The sequence below is a fragment of the Haplochromis burtoni genome, unplaced genomic scaffold (assembly GCF_018398535.1).
Source record: "Haplochromis burtoni strain Fernald_Lab_line unplaced genomic scaffold, NCSU_Asbu1 Contig_63, whole genome shotgun sequence".
Classification (NCBI taxonomy): Eukaryota; Metazoa; Chordata; class Actinopteri; order Cichliformes; family Cichlidae; genus Haplochromis; species Haplochromis burtoni.
In genome coordinates this window covers 228,317-243,190 of record NW_024582424.1, presented here as the reverse complement: position 1 = coordinate 243,190, position 14,874 = coordinate 228,317, and the positions used below count along the sequence as shown (strand labels likewise).

Genomic DNA, 14,874 nt, shown 5'->3' with positions numbered 1-14,874 from the left:
TGTGTGTGTGTGTGTGTGTGTGTGTGTGTGTGTGTGTTTTAAAGGATGAATTGTATGGGGGAGGAAGGGCTAGATCCCACCCCTACCCACTCTACCTCAGTCCCTCCAGGCTTATGGAGCTGGCAATGAAAGGATGCCATGGCTGAGGGCAAGGCTGACACTGCTTTCTCCCCCTCCTCCTCCGGTTGCCCAAGGCCGCCCCACATGACCCTGCTTGCGTGTGTTTGGCTTGTTTTTAACACAGTATTGAAGTGTCCTTGGCTATATATTTTCGCGTATGTGTCTACATACGCAAAATCGTTTTCATGAGTCTCAAATGCTTTAATGAGTGTATGTTTGCTGTTGCTCCTCGTGTCCCTTCCTTTCTTAGCTGGTAGAAATGTTATACGTTTTGCAGGGTGGCCATGGCAGCCGGTACTCCTGATTGGAATGGAAAATGACCCGGAGCCTTTAGTTGTGCAGTTCAGACCTGGCACGCGCATCGAGGAGGCGTGTCAGTCAGCAAAGAGGGTGGAGAAAAATAAAGAAAAGAGCTTTTAAGCTGTCACCACACAGCCCCGTGACCGTAATCACTGATGCCGTCCTCTAAATACTCCCCACCACGTTAGTAAGCGCAGCTAGTCCACCTCAACTTGTAAACACGAAGGGATTCTCACGAAGAGATTAAAGATGCTCAAAGAGGAAAGAATATAAAAGTTGGAAATAACTGTTCAGGTTTAAGTGTTTTAAGATGTTTCTACTTCAATTATTTGCCTTAAGTTGGGTTCAGAGACCCCAGAGAAGTTGCTGCATGACTACTTCTTCAATTCCTCTTTCAGTTTTTGTGCATTTGTGCATGTCTTGGATGCACGCACACACAAACACGCACGCCAGATTCTGTGATCCCCGCAGATATTAACGCAAACTAGTGGTTGTGGAGCAGAAAGATGTCATTTGCTCAGTGGCACAAGAAACACACGGTCCCCTTGGACAGCTGTAGTCAACGTAGTTCGTCTCTGTCTTTCTCTGTCATAGATCTGCGCGCACACACACTACACACAGGTAGTTGTTTAGACACACTTGGGCCTTTTCACTGTCAGCATGGTAAAGAAATAAATAAAGTTCATTCTGCTCAGCACTTATTTCCCCGTGGGTCCTGAACTGGCAACGGTGAGGAGCTGAGCTCTTGTACTATTAGAGGTGAAGCTGTGTTTGGAGCCCTCGGCTTCACTCCGGAGTGTTGGATGTTTCAGCTGCAGGTTTCTCCAGGCTGTAGTTCAAGGACTTTCCTCGCTGGGAATTCTGACTAGAGTCTTCTTTCTCTCTTCCTGCCTGTCTCTTATTACCCCTGAAATATACGCAGACTCACCACATACCTGTATTTCTGTGGGGTTTTTGGGGTGGGGGGTTTTTTGTTTGTTTTTTAGGGGGGGCAGTTGCCGTGGATTAAATCTGGGGCCTCTTTCCAGTGGTGTTCCTGATTACTCTTCGCTGTTCTCCAAGATAAAGGTGTGACCCCTTTTCAGAGAAAATCTGTATGTTTTTATGTAGATGAGGGCCAAAGATGTTCCAAAAATGAATGTGGTGATTTTGAGATTTGCTAGCAAGTGCTGCTTGCCTGTTATTTATGCCCAGCACCACTTATAATATACAAAGGCACGTTTTGCCCTTTCTGTTTCCCTTTTAAACAGCTGCAGTATTCAGTGGGCATGAAGGCCACTGAGAGCTACCTTCTGTAAAAAGAGAGGGCAGAGGTCAAGGAATATTAAACTTTCTGTTTTTTTATTTACTTTGCTGTCCTCTTTCACCTACAAGGTTCAGGGTTTATGTAAAAGGACTACATGAAGGGATGGACGATGAATTTGTAGGTGTTGAAAGCGTGCTTTTCTCAACCGCAAACAAGGCTGAGATTCAAGGTTTAGTTCATTTCTTTTGTTTCCAGGTTGACTGAAAAGGGGGGGTAAAGAAAACAGCATGGTCACAGGACTCGGAGATCTTTATTTATTTATTATTGGCCATGAAGATTTCTGTCTGTCCCTGTGTTCCAACTGTGAACTTAAATCATCACATGGTCGACAAGAATGAAAATGTTAGAACGTTTTTTTTCTTCTGAAGCTTAAATTAAAACGTTGAGTGACTTCTCTGCGAGGAATTCAATGGTATATTAAAAATTATGGTAATAAAAAGTACACGCAAGAGACTTTTTTTTTTAACATATCTGAAATTCATTAACAAGAAGGCAACAATGGCTGATGTTTGAACTTGGGAGGAATGGGTCGTAGTGAAAGCTCATGCATTCAACAGCAGTTTAGTGTGTTTTCTTAAACCGTTCTTTCAATGACGAGCTGAATACAGCAGCGTGAATGGAGTGCTGTAATTAAAGTACTTAAGGACACCTCCAGCTCACCTCTGAAGCTGTTTTTGGAGAAGAGAAAATATTGTATGTAGTGGAAGTCATTAAAGTCTTTAAACAATTGGGATGTAAAGTGATTTGAAGTTTCTCAACTCAAACTTTTCCCACACAATAAAAAAACTGAAAAGTCCTTGTTTTAGGACTGTATATGAGGTGGAAGTGAAAGCGATTCGTCTTTGCTCGCGTCCTATTCCAGCCTGTCCCAGAAAACAAAAACAGAAATGAAGAGTTGATTCGTCTAAGTGATGTCATCAAATTGAACTTTTTGGAGGATTTACTGACTGGGAAATAAGACATAATTAATTAGATTAATAGATAGATTCAGGACCAGTTAAGGATTCATTTAGAGCTCCAGTCTGACAGTCTCCCCAGCACCCATAATGATGATGATGATGATGATGAGTTTTATGAGTATATTGCAATAAAAATGTGGTTTGATGACCATTTGAACAGGTTCCAGGTTTTTTGAAGAATAGCAAGGGCAGTAAGCGGCATAGGCAAAGGTCATCCTTAATAACCTCTGATGTACACCCAGTCGTTGTTGTTATTATTATTATTATTATTCTGGAAGCAGCCTTGAAATGTGACAGAAACTGCTCAGTTCAGAAAAGATACCTAGTAGGTGGGAAAGAGTTAAGGTGCTAAAGGCCAGCATCCAGTAAGTCAAAGCATATTTGATGCCCATTATAACTAGAAGTGACTGTAGTGGTGTTGGATTACACAAAGCATAGCAACTGTTTACAATGCCAGCAATATTTTAATGTGAATTAACAAGGTAACAATAATATATCCAAACCAGTGCAGTTACTCCTCCATTAATATCGGTAAACGAAATATCACTGAGTGTTCAGACACTGCTGTTACAGACGGGGATTTTAGCATACTCGTCTGTCTGGTTGTTCCACATCTGATGCCTCTCCGCTGGCTGCTTTGGTGCGTCACTTGGTTGGCCTTGTTGTTTTCGCTGTGGTTTCTAGTTGCTAGCTAGCAGCTCCCTGTGGATAAGTGATGCCGTGCCCCTGGCTGCAGTTCACACACTCACCCTGCCTCTCTTTTTCAGGCAGCAAGAGGGGGGTGGGGGGCGGGAGAGAGAGAGAGGGCGAGAGGATGTTTACCATGCTGTGGAGCTGCCTGCTTCCCAGCTTGTCTGCCTGAGCCCCAGCCTCAGACCAGAGACAGAGAGAGGGAGAGACATAGGGGGAGGGAGCACGGCATCTTTCTTTCCTTCCCTCCCTCCCTCCCTCTTTTAGCGCCGATTTTCCCTTCCTCCACTCTTGCTTTTATATTTCTTGTCTTCGCCTGCCCTCTAAAGGCCAAAGGGCTTTGCGCTCTGTATGTAAATGCCTGTGTGGTGTGAAACAGCCAGACTGCATCTGGCTGGTGCATCAGGCAGTAGCTTTCACTCAGCATGTGAATTTCCTCCCTCCGCTAGTAGCTTCAGAGCTTAGGTTATAGTGGGGTATTTTTGCATCAAACACACACGCACAAACACACACACAGAGGTTGGTGTAATTACCCTATGCTCTCATGTAATCCCCCAGGTGCAGTATTTATCTCCACTGCAGCATATCTGACACCCAGCGCCAATACCTGGATTCACTTCAGTCACAGTCCCTGCACCAAAACCATTCCTCAGGCGGTAGTCTCATAACACTGTGTTGTATACATGTATTACATTATAAGCAGCACGTGATGCTATTTCCGTGTCTTCTGTTATGTTGAAATGTGTAATTTAGCATTGGATATGACCATTGACATCTGTATCGAGTGCAGTAGAGTTGTGTGGTGGAACATTAGAGGGTGTCTTATGTCCTATGATGGATAATAAGGAGCGACTGATTCTTCTGTTCAGTCGATGGAACGAGTAAAAACAAATATGAAAAGGTGAAAGACAGGAGCTGACGCTTAATGGAAATAAGGCAGGTTATCATGCAAATGTGACAAACTGCAGACACTGTCACACAGTCAGTTGTGTGTTCTACAAACAAACATGCAGCCTTCAAACAGTCAGCCTCGCGGGCTTTCTGGCAAGCCGAGCCCAAGCCCGTGCTATGGTGGCCCCTTTCCTCCCCATCACCAGTGTCGTCACTTTGGTTGAAGCCTGTCTGTTAGTGGGGTTTAATGTGATGATGGTGGAGAATACTGGGGGGAAAAGCACACACGTTATCACTTTATTTTTTTGTTTTTATTCTAGTGCAAGATTTCTTTTGTCTGATTGTAAATTACAAATGTATTGTCTTATAATGCAAGTGATTCTTTGTATGGTTATTGTCCCCACATGTCCTTTTTCATCCAGTGTGCATTTCTTGCACTATTTCTAATATGATTTTTGCCCTCTCTTGTTCGTTTTTATGTTTTCTTTGCTCAATAGCAGCTTAAAGGTCATTGCATTGCAGCTAAAGAGGACTGCTGCTTTCATAGTCGATGAAAAGAGAAGAATTAAGTAGGAGTGATTGAATTGAACCTTGTATTTCCTCTTTACTTATTTCCACTTTAAGTTGAAAACACTCTACAAAGTGCTTGGGTTCATGGCACAAACTTACAGCCCACTTGTGGAGCTCTATTAAGCACTGAGTTTCTCAAAGGAACACACAACAGGGTATATTGTGAAAAAGGAAAAAAAGCACTACTTAGAAAGCCGTCCCTTATTTTTCATTTTATTTTATTTTATTTTTTAAGAGATAATATAGAAAATACAGAAAAGACAAAAGATCCCCACCCCTTCTTCAGCTAACATTTGAACGTCGACCTGAAACTTTCTACAATGTGTCAGGCCAGGGTTGATTTCACACATTACAGTGGATGAGTGTAATGGCGAAGACAGCTTGTTATAGAAACCTGGTGATTATGACCTGCTGTGAACAATCTCACTCTGTTTCACATACACCGCTCTGCTTCTTCTCCCCGCTCGCCTCCCCCCACCCTCCACCTTTCTCCTGTGGCCACTTTGATCAAATCTGCGCTCTTACGTCCTTGACTGCTGCCCCCGACGCCTGACCCCAGCATTCGAAATTTGCTCGCTTATGTAAAAGTTTATGTAGATTAATGCCACAATTTATGCAGATTGAGTTTTTGCCACTCAGACTTGAAGCACTAAAAGGTAGATGAGCGTTGACCTTCCCCACTAACGGCTACGTGAGCTCTCATCGATTATCTCATAACTGCTACAAACAGTGTAGCAGACAGAGGGATGAAGAGCAATTTCAAATTTCATAATGTTTCATTTTTAAACTTTTTTTTAAGTGTCGCTTAGAGGAGAGAGAAAAAAGGATGGCTTTTTATAAAAATGGAATCTGGGAGGCTTAGTAAGTGCGGTTTATGCAACACACGCACATGATCGTCCCTCCTTTAAAACATCATGCTTCCTGCAGCCCCACAGTGTCTGTCAAACAGAAACAACTGCCAGCAGTGGTATCGAGCAGTCTTTCAGCTGTCTGTGTGTCATTCCGAGCCTCCACAGAGCCGTAAACTTGCTCACAAGTGGCACCAGCATTGCCGAGGTTGAACAGTCAAGTGCCATCAAAAGCAGTTTGCCACAGAAATGGGTCTGTGTGAAAGCAAACAAAGGGCTCACACTTGACTCGACCCGCTCCACGTAGGCTAAATGCACAGGGGCTTGTCTGACACTGGAAAATGGCTTTCAGCCTGAACAGAGAAGCAGAAGAGTAGAGCGTAGAGGAAGGTGGAGGGAGGGGGGGGTGAATGTCACCATTATAACTTTGCTGGCTTTCTAAAAGGAGACGGAAAAAGTGTTACATTCAAGCAGAGACTGTCATCTTCAGTTTGAATGTAGTGAAGCATGTCTGAAAGGGCCATGTCAGGGTTATTGGAGGTGTTTTTGAATGTATAGAAATTCCCGGAAGCTACGAGCCTATATGGAGTGTTTGCAGCACAATAACAGATGTTATGGATTAATGCGTAACTTGAGTGGCGTTATTGTTACAAGCCACTTTTTTTATTTTTTGTATCACAAGCTTAACAGATCAATTTGCTGATGTCACAGTCACTAGTTAGTCATCCCCCCCAGTAGCACCCTGTTCTCTGATGAGCTCACTCACAGGAGCACATAAAAGGAAGGAAAAGCAGACCCTTCATCAGGTCACTAACCCTTACACAAACACAAAGTGACCCGCCAGTCAGAGAGTTGAGACAAGGTGTCAGCTGATGTTACTGCTGAAGTGAGCTAAAAGCCTCAGCTGGCAGTGAGTGCCACTGGGACAACAGCTGTTCATTTAAACTCTCTGCTTCACACACTGTTTTTTTTGTTTGGGGTTGGGGACTCTCCGTCACTGTATCTGTGTACTGTTAGTGCGCACACACAGAATGCACAATTTAGATCGGTTGCGGCGTCCTGCCGTTGACCCGTGTTGTCTCTTCTGCCTTATTTGATAATGACGCTGCAGTCGAAGGTAGCTTTGGCTGCATGTCAGTTTTATCTGTGCTACTGTTGTCACTGATGCTTCTGTTTACATTACACTCATTAACACCAAAGTCTCAGACCAAACTGCCACTTAAAAATATTTAAAATCGGATTTTTTTTCTACTGCACCGTAGCTTCAAGTACATGTTAACCTGTGTTTCTAATGTTCTGCCTTAATTTTTACAAAAGGACTTTCACATATGGAGACTTATGACAGTAGTGCCTCCCTAACTGTTGTCATTGTCGCTTTGAAGACTATGGAGTAATGTTTTGTCGTATCAGAACAAATAGTTTTAATTTGTGTTTTAAAAATAAAAAAAGTTTGTGTGATCTGATCCTGTACATCTCTGTCCCATCTTAGGATCTGTCCTTCTACGCCAGACGGATGGCCACGGTCGGGTCCCGCTGGATCTAGTCTCTGAGCCAAGTCAGAGGGAAGAGCTCCTCCATAGTGCACAGCTTGGAGACACAAAGTTTTTGAGAAATAAAGCAACTGAAGTTAACCTTCCCCTCTTGGAGGCTGGATCATCTCTGCTGTCCCTACTCATTTTCTCCTACCTCAGGGAAACGGGCATTCCTCACCACACACCAACCAGCGACAAGCGCCACAGCCTGGGCTACCGGCTGGTCAGGGCACTGGAGAGGCACTCCTTCCAAAAAGTGACCCAGGGCTGGGCAGACCAGCGGGCAGTGAGGCTGGTAGAAGATGTAGAGACATTGTGGGAGCTCAGCCAAGGGAAGTACCAGGGACAGGTGTCTCAGGGTGTAATAGAGTGCAAAGGAGAGAACACACAGTTCCTGATGAGGGTATTAGAGGATCTTAGGTCGCGAGGAGAAGCACTAGTAGGTGATCTGTAAGGTTAAAGGATCACTTTACACCTCACTGAAGCTGACTTAAATGCATAACCTGTGAGTGAAAGTGAACAAAAAGGTAACTTTTTATTACATGGTCCTAAAATTTGCCAGGGCCTTAAAATAGGTCCACAGGGCAAAAAATAAGTCTTCCTGTGGATATCTGCCTCTAAAGCAAGCATGCAAGTTCAAAGCTGTTCATTTCTTAAGTGCTACAATTTTATACCTACTAATACCTAATGTTCATTGGCTTGGTCTGTTTATATTGTATATTTTCTGGAGTTTTACAAGTTCTGTGTTTTGCAAATATTTCTTGAATTTAAATGTTATTTATTTTTAATATTTCAAGATGCATGTTTTTGTATGACACCACTAATGTTTTATTTCAGTGTCGAGTGTTGCTACCTCATGTTTTCTTTTTTCTTATTTTTTTTGCATGTTTATAAATAAAAGTAAAATATATTCTTTGATTATTTCATTACTTCACATAACAATTCTGGCAGCAATATATCAGATGTCTTAACAATATATAGATATGTCTTTTTTTTTCTTTGTAAAGAGCAAGTCAGCTGAAAGGTGCTCTGGAGATGGAGGTGTTTATATGTTGGCTACACAAAAAACAGTTATCCAGCAGTTGTGCTCTCAAATGGTCTCAGTGATGTACGCTCTGGGTTTCAGCCATGCAGGCACCAGTGAAGAATGAGGAGCTTCGCAAAGCTGAACCGAGCAGAGGGGCCCATGTGTTGGTGAGTGACCGGTGCAAAGGAGGCGACTTCAAGCTAAAACTGAGAGCAACAGTCCACATTTCATTCATTTCTTTCTACAAGCACCTTCGAAACAAAGCTCGTCAGTACAGAAAAAGGGGTTGCAATAAATCAGGAAAAACAAGATGATAAAAAATATTTTAATTTCATTAGTTTTTTTTAAATGAGTAAAATACATCAGATGCATTCCATTACTCATATCAGAAATATATACCACATTTTCATTTGACCCAACCCTGTCTTGGCTTCTACAGCGTTGCTGTCTGAAACTCTTATTGGTCAGAACTGGGCACATAAAGATGATGTCACAGGCAGGCAACATTGCAGGCGGAAAAAGACAGACCTTAGAAAATGAGGCAGGCATACACCTACTTTACAGCATCATCACCAGATCATTGACAGGCATACTGTATAAAATACAACCATAAATTAACAAGTAATTAGCTATGTACAGTACGGTTTAAAAAATAAATAGTCTCATTTCAACTTGGTGCAAATAAAAGTGCTTTTTTTTTTCTCTTTAAAACTGTCAACCTGATACATTCCTTTTCTATAACTCATCTTCTTGACATCATACAAAATAAAAACACTTTGGTTTGCTTTAAAACAGAGCCCAAACAAAATATAATGACGAGAAAAGGAGTGAGAGACAGTTTTTGGATGCAATGCCGCACAATAGTCACCACAATTTGCTGTAAAATGACTACATATAGTAGTAGACGCATACACATCAGGTATTCTAGCAATCCCTTTAGGCATTATACAAAGCCATCCCTCACGAGTCACAGAGTGGGTTTGCTGAGGAGGCTGTAATCAGTTAGCGACGTCGCTCTTAGGGGATAGTCTGTTATTGTCTTTCAAGTGGATTCCCTTAACAAAAAAAAGAAAAAGAAAAGCAGTGGTCCTTTGGAGTGACAGATCTGAGCCTGTTGATATTTAAGCATGGAGATGGATGGGCAAGGAAGGAGGGAGCGGAGAGAGTAGACAGACGAAGTGAGAGGGTGACAAAATAGCAGAAGAGAGCTAGTTGCGGTGGGAAGAGAGTTTAGAGTATAAAGGCAGAGACACAGACAGACACAGGGGGGTGGGGGGGCAAGCAAAGCTAAAGAAGTAGAGGCTGAGAGATGGAGGCAGGGATCAATAGGATGAGAGCAGACCTCCTCAAATGTAGCCTGTGCTGTGATCTTTCAAGAGATGCTCAGCGAGAAGCCCAGGAGACCATCCCTTAAGACAGGGTCGCAACCCCGCTCACTGACGAATGAGGGAACCGCAGAGAGAGCAAATGGAGGGAAGCATGACGGGAAGAAGGATCTGAAATAGCATAAAACACACACATACACACATACACTCCTCCTTCCCTGACATCTCAGGCCTAAGTCCCCTTGGAGCCTTGTCACACAATGACTTGCTGCTCATCTAGCATCTAAGCAAACTCTACACCAAGTAACAGCTGGCACTTCTGCTGCAACGCACACACACACACACACAGCGACTGGATCTAGGCATCAGTCTACAGCTGGAGGGGAGATACAACTGTAACGCACACCGACACTAAGAAAAGCAACTCGTCTTTGATTGCATAAATGCGTATACGCAAACACTCTTACAGACACAGTTCACATATACAAGCCTCTGTCTCTGGAAAGACTGATCAAAGTTGAGCTTTGGGCACAGGAGGTGGGGCAGATGGAGAGGGCGGCCAGCCTGGGGCACAGCATCACAGAAAGCATGTTTGCGTTTGTGTGTCAGTTGTTGGTGCGCGTGTGCCTGAGAGCGGGGAGAATGTTCCTGTTCCAATACAATGTTTTTCATCTGTCAGCGTGTAGGTACAGTAAGGCGTGCGTGTTCGAGATCTCTGAGAGGAACTGCGCGTTTACGCGAGAGGAGGATGTTTGTGCCTCCGAAACACAAGATGCTTAAGCGCAGAAGCATGTGTGCGTGTGGCCGTGAACGCGCTCGCGTGTGGCCACCGAGGAAAACACATGGGGGAGATGAGAGGGAAGGAGACCAGCCTTTCAAACAAGATTAGAGCTGCGGCTGCCTCAAGGCCCGGCTGCCTGACGACACTCTGCATAAACTGGGTGACATCTATATTAACACCACGACGGCGGGCCCAGTCTGCCGTGCCGCCTGACAGAGAGAGGAGGCGACTCATTGAATGACAGAGGATTTTGACATGGTTCAAATGAGTCAAACAAGGCAACAGCTACTGATAAAGTTTTCAGGTGTAACACTAATTGTTTACTACAGACTCAGACCTAAAAAAAAAAGGAAGTTAATCTGGCCATTGTATTAAAGCACAAACAAGCCTTCAGCCTGTTGATCCAGGTTTGTGTTTGTGTAAAAGGAGATATCTGGAGGCTACCACCGTAATTGCTAATCAACTTGGCTGGCTGAGTTAAGTGGAGACAGTCCAAATTACTGCCAGTGAAAGTAACACTGCCACATCCAAGAGGGAAAGGAGAGAAAACAAAACACACTTCAGTAGAAAAACAATTACAAAATATAAACATATTAACAAAATCATTCAATAACTTAAACGGGAGCTTAAAGAAAGAAAGAAAGAAAGAAAATTGAATGCGGTATAAGGCTTCTCCCCTGATAAACACACCAAGTGTCATTTTCTTTTTTTGGAACAGCGAGAATAAATGTTAAACTAATTTTACTTATTGTGTGACACTTGTGGGAAGCTGTCAGAGTGATGGAGAGAAGCAGCAAGGAGAGTGGCTCACACGGCTGATGTAAAGGTCATTTCATCCATCCTTTCCACTTGCCTTTAAAAAAAAATCTAAAGCATTATGGTTACGGTAATAATTTAAGAGGTTTCTCGTACTCATTTTGTTTCATACAAAAAAGGACATTTTGGGAAACGACTGTACACCATGAGTAATTAAATAGGAAAAACGAGTTGAAGAGAATTAAACAGGAAATAAAAACAAAAATGTTAAAGGATAGCTGAGCCGAGCTGCTCCAGAGGAGTCGTCCTCTTGTTCCTCGGTGTCCAGTAATAGACCGAGTGAGGAAAAGTGGAGAAGAGAGGAGTTGGTGGGCGGACGCAGTCATCTACCCGGGGTTGTTTTTCTTCCTTTTATTTGGACTGGGATTGGGATCCAATTTCAGCTCTCGGTACTGCACCTGTTAAAACACATAGAAACACGCACGCACACACACCACCCGGTCAGGTGGAAAGAGCAAAGGATGCTTGAATAGCACAGAAACCCTCCAGAGGCTCTAGTCCAGCTGTGTGGAACAGTGGCCTCAGGGAAGAGATTACACACTGATTACAGCGCGCGCACACACAGATGCGGACGCTCACACGCGCACACACTGACACGATACGTGTGCGCTGTTCAAAGCTCCGACTGCGTGCTCGCTCGCAGATGCACACAAATACACACGTACTTTCACAGATGTGCTACAGTGGCCTAGGGGAAGGGATCACACAAACAAACAAAGAACAGGGCAAGGGCTCATGGGAAAGCTTGGAGAGACAACAGAGTCATTTTGGTATAGCAAGATGGCGAGGAGTGAAAGGGCAGGAAGATGGGAACGAGACAGAACGAAGGAAAAAATGCACCATAACCCGTTCAGAACCAAGGTTTGAATAACTGTTAGCAATATTAATACACTCCTCATCCTATGTAGCTTGATACATACTGCTTTTATATCAGAAGGATTATATGACTTGCTACTAATTTAGGGATAAAGTTACATTTTGATCAAAAGGAGCCAATTAAAAATATCAGCAAACTAAATTCTCTGACCAAATTTTGACTCTTTGCTGTATCCTTTTCTTGGCTGAGAGATAAATGAGCACTCTGGAGATTTTCGTGGGACAAAATACAATCTCTTCTCCATGTTTCACTCTATAATCAAAGCTGTATCAGTCACAGCCAGACATCTGACATGGAGAGCTTTCCTCCTTCTCAGGAATGAGTGGACAGTATGGATGACATCTACCTGATGAGGCTCCTGCTTCTGGATGGGCTTTCCTACGCTTATCCCACGTCAGCTGTTAAGTGCAGAACAGCGACATCGTCTAATAACATGACTAAGAAGGCAAAAGGACGATTTTACTTTAAGTAAAGCCCCAATCTGTTGCACATCTGTATACATCATGACCCTATTAGGCCACAGCTGGAAGAAGCTGTTTTATATTTTGGGATATCAATTTATTTGCTTTCTTGCTGAGAGTTACACGAGAAGAGCGATACGGCTGTCACATATGTCAGCTAAATAAGGAGCTGTAGCCAGCATCTGGTTAGCTCAGCTGAGAGAAAGAGAGAAACAGCTAGTCCGGTTCTGCCCAAAGCTAATAAAATTCACGTAGTGAACAGATGAGATTTTACAGCTGGTTTTGCTGTGGATCATTTCTTGATCAGGAGCAGCGACCTCCTGGAGTCTTGTTGTCACCGTTTTAAAATTTGTTTTTTTGTACAAATGAAGTCAACGAGATATAATGTCTTCATTGTGTGCTTTGGAGGTGCTGGCAGGCACATTTTGTTACCTTTGGCAAGCTCTAAGCTGTTCCTATTGTTTTATACCAAACTGAGCTGTGCAAATCATATGTCTGTGCCAGTTAATGGACACATATGAGAATGGTATCGGTCTCGTCACTTTTTTTCACAGCAAGAAAGGGAAAAACAAAGCTTTTCTAAAATGTTAAACTACTCCTTAATCCTATAAATTACCAGGACATTATTTTTGTATCTGCACTGCATCGCTAAACCACTTTAAACAGACATTTTAGTTGCGTATTGCCTCACTTCATCACTTCATAAGATGCTTAGCGTCATCACTCAGGGAGTGTCACAGTATGTCTCAGCAACAAGAATTGATTCACTCTTGACAGAATCCTTTCCAAAGATGGTGAGCCGATCCTAGAAACTGCTCTTACGTGGAAGTGATGGACAGTCAGATGCAAACGGCATCACAGTGGCTGAGTATCAACAAACTGAGGCTGTCACACTCGCTTTCAAATGTGCACATCCGTGCATGCGCGCACAAATGCAGTTGCTAGTCTAGACAAACTCAAGGAAGCGACAAGCACTAGCCACTGAATCGGAATACTAATAGAAAAAAAAAAATAGACTTAACAGTGACTGCACCAAAGAGCCAGAATCGTCTGAGGATTCCCTCCTAAGTTGATGTACTATAGGCTACTCTGCCTGGCTGACTGACTGACACTCTCTCTGATTCTCCAGGAAGACAACAAACCGACATCAATATGGTTTCTCTGTTCTGTCTCATGGTAGTTCTGTCTACTGTGGACAGGAACAGCAGCATCTTTCAGCACCGACTGGGAACAAGCCTTTATCATCCATCTTTTACTGGTTCCCACTGTCGCTTCAATGAAGCCTTCCAGTCCTGTGCCTGCAAAGCCCAAACACATGTCCACATGTGTGTATGTGCTTCAAAATGCAGACACTCATATACAAATGAACACCAGCAAAGACAAAGAATGCACAGACGCCCACATAAAGAAAACCTAGGCACTTTTTTTAACATTATCAAATCATATAAAAAAACAAACACACACACACATCTACTGTGGGTTATTTTGCTTCCTCTGTCTCACAGTGCTGGTCACCAATGTCCCGTTAAGGTGCTTACAGAGTGCTTAGGCCAGCATGTGTTGCTCTCTACGCCTCACTAAGCAGCCAGACTGCTCTGATTCCGATCTGGATACTCCACACTGTCCACAAGGCAAGCTAACAACATACTTGTATTATACAAGGTAACATACAGCTGTACAAATACAGTCTGTTTGTTGGACACAGTCAGGAAAGAAGTAAGACTGCACGCCGAAAGGCAATCCAGGTAGAGGAAAGGAGAATGATGAGGAGCAAGATAAAGAAGGGACAGAAATAGACAACAAAAAAGGAACAAATCAACAAAGGGAGAAGGAGAGAAAACAATGAGAGGAAAGAAGAGACTGGGTGAGACAGTGAGACAGAGGGATATCTGTGGATGCTCGGGTGATGACAGATATGTGGGTGGGGATCCTTTTATAGCCATGCCAACTAAAGCAGACAACAGAACAAAAACCCAGGGGACAGAGATGGTTTGTATGGCCCTGTGTGTGTGTGTGTGTGTTTATGCAGTGGTAGTTCTGTTAGGGGACCATGACAGTGCTGGCTGAGTGCCCACATTGACTGCAATCAATGACAGTGGTGCGTCTGTAGAAGAACAAGTGGGTGAATTGCTGAATGATTGAATTCACTCGTGAGCAAAGGAATAACAGCACGTCAGCGCGGACATCTATTGTACTCATCATCAAATAACTAAAAGCAAATTAAAAAGATCCAACTTTAATAAAGTGTTTCTCCATATGTAGCTCATTCGCATCTTTCGCTGTTAGTTTTAAACAAGCCAGTATGAATCCAAAAAGTAGGACAGGTATTGTGCGTGATCACTGAATGGCCAAACGCCTACAGGAGCAAAGA

At 43.2% G+C, this 14,874-nt stretch overlaps 2 protein-coding genes across 10 annotated transcripts in view; one reads left to right on the top strand and one right to left on the bottom strand.

Annotated features, from left to right (window-relative positions):
- slf1 (SMC5-SMC6 complex localization factor 1) overlaps positions 1 to 8,140 on the top strand; it is a 34,307-nt gene extending 26,167 nt beyond the window's left edge. The window contains exon 18 of one of the 3 annotated variants that reach the window (XM_005922916.3): positions 7,174 to 8,140. In XM_005922916.3, the coding sequence (XP_005922978.1) occupies positions 7,174 to 7,670 (497 nt within the window). In that variant the 3' untranslated portion in view covers positions 7,671 to 8,140. The remainder of the gene's footprint in view (positions 1 to 7,173) is intronic. The other 2 variants (XM_042221266.1, XM_014333727.2) reach the window with 2 other exon arrangements.
- Positions 8,141 to 8,630: 490 nt separating this feature from the next.
- Positions 8,631 to 14,874, bottom strand: part of mctp1a (multiple C2 domains, transmembrane 1a) — a 128,467-nt gene continuing 122,223 nt past the window's right edge. For 4 of the 7 annotated variants that reach the window (XM_005922811.3, XM_042221263.1, XM_042221265.1 and 1 more), the window contains one exon: positions 8,632 to 11,563. In XM_005922811.3, coding sequence (XP_005922873.1) covers positions 11,492 to 11,563 — 72 coding nt within the window. In that variant the 3' untranslated portion in view covers positions 8,632 to 11,491. Of the gene's footprint in view, positions 11,564 to 14,874 lie in introns of all 7 variants that reach the window. The other 3 variants (XM_005922809.3, XM_005922810.3, XM_042221264.1) reach the window with 1 other exon arrangement.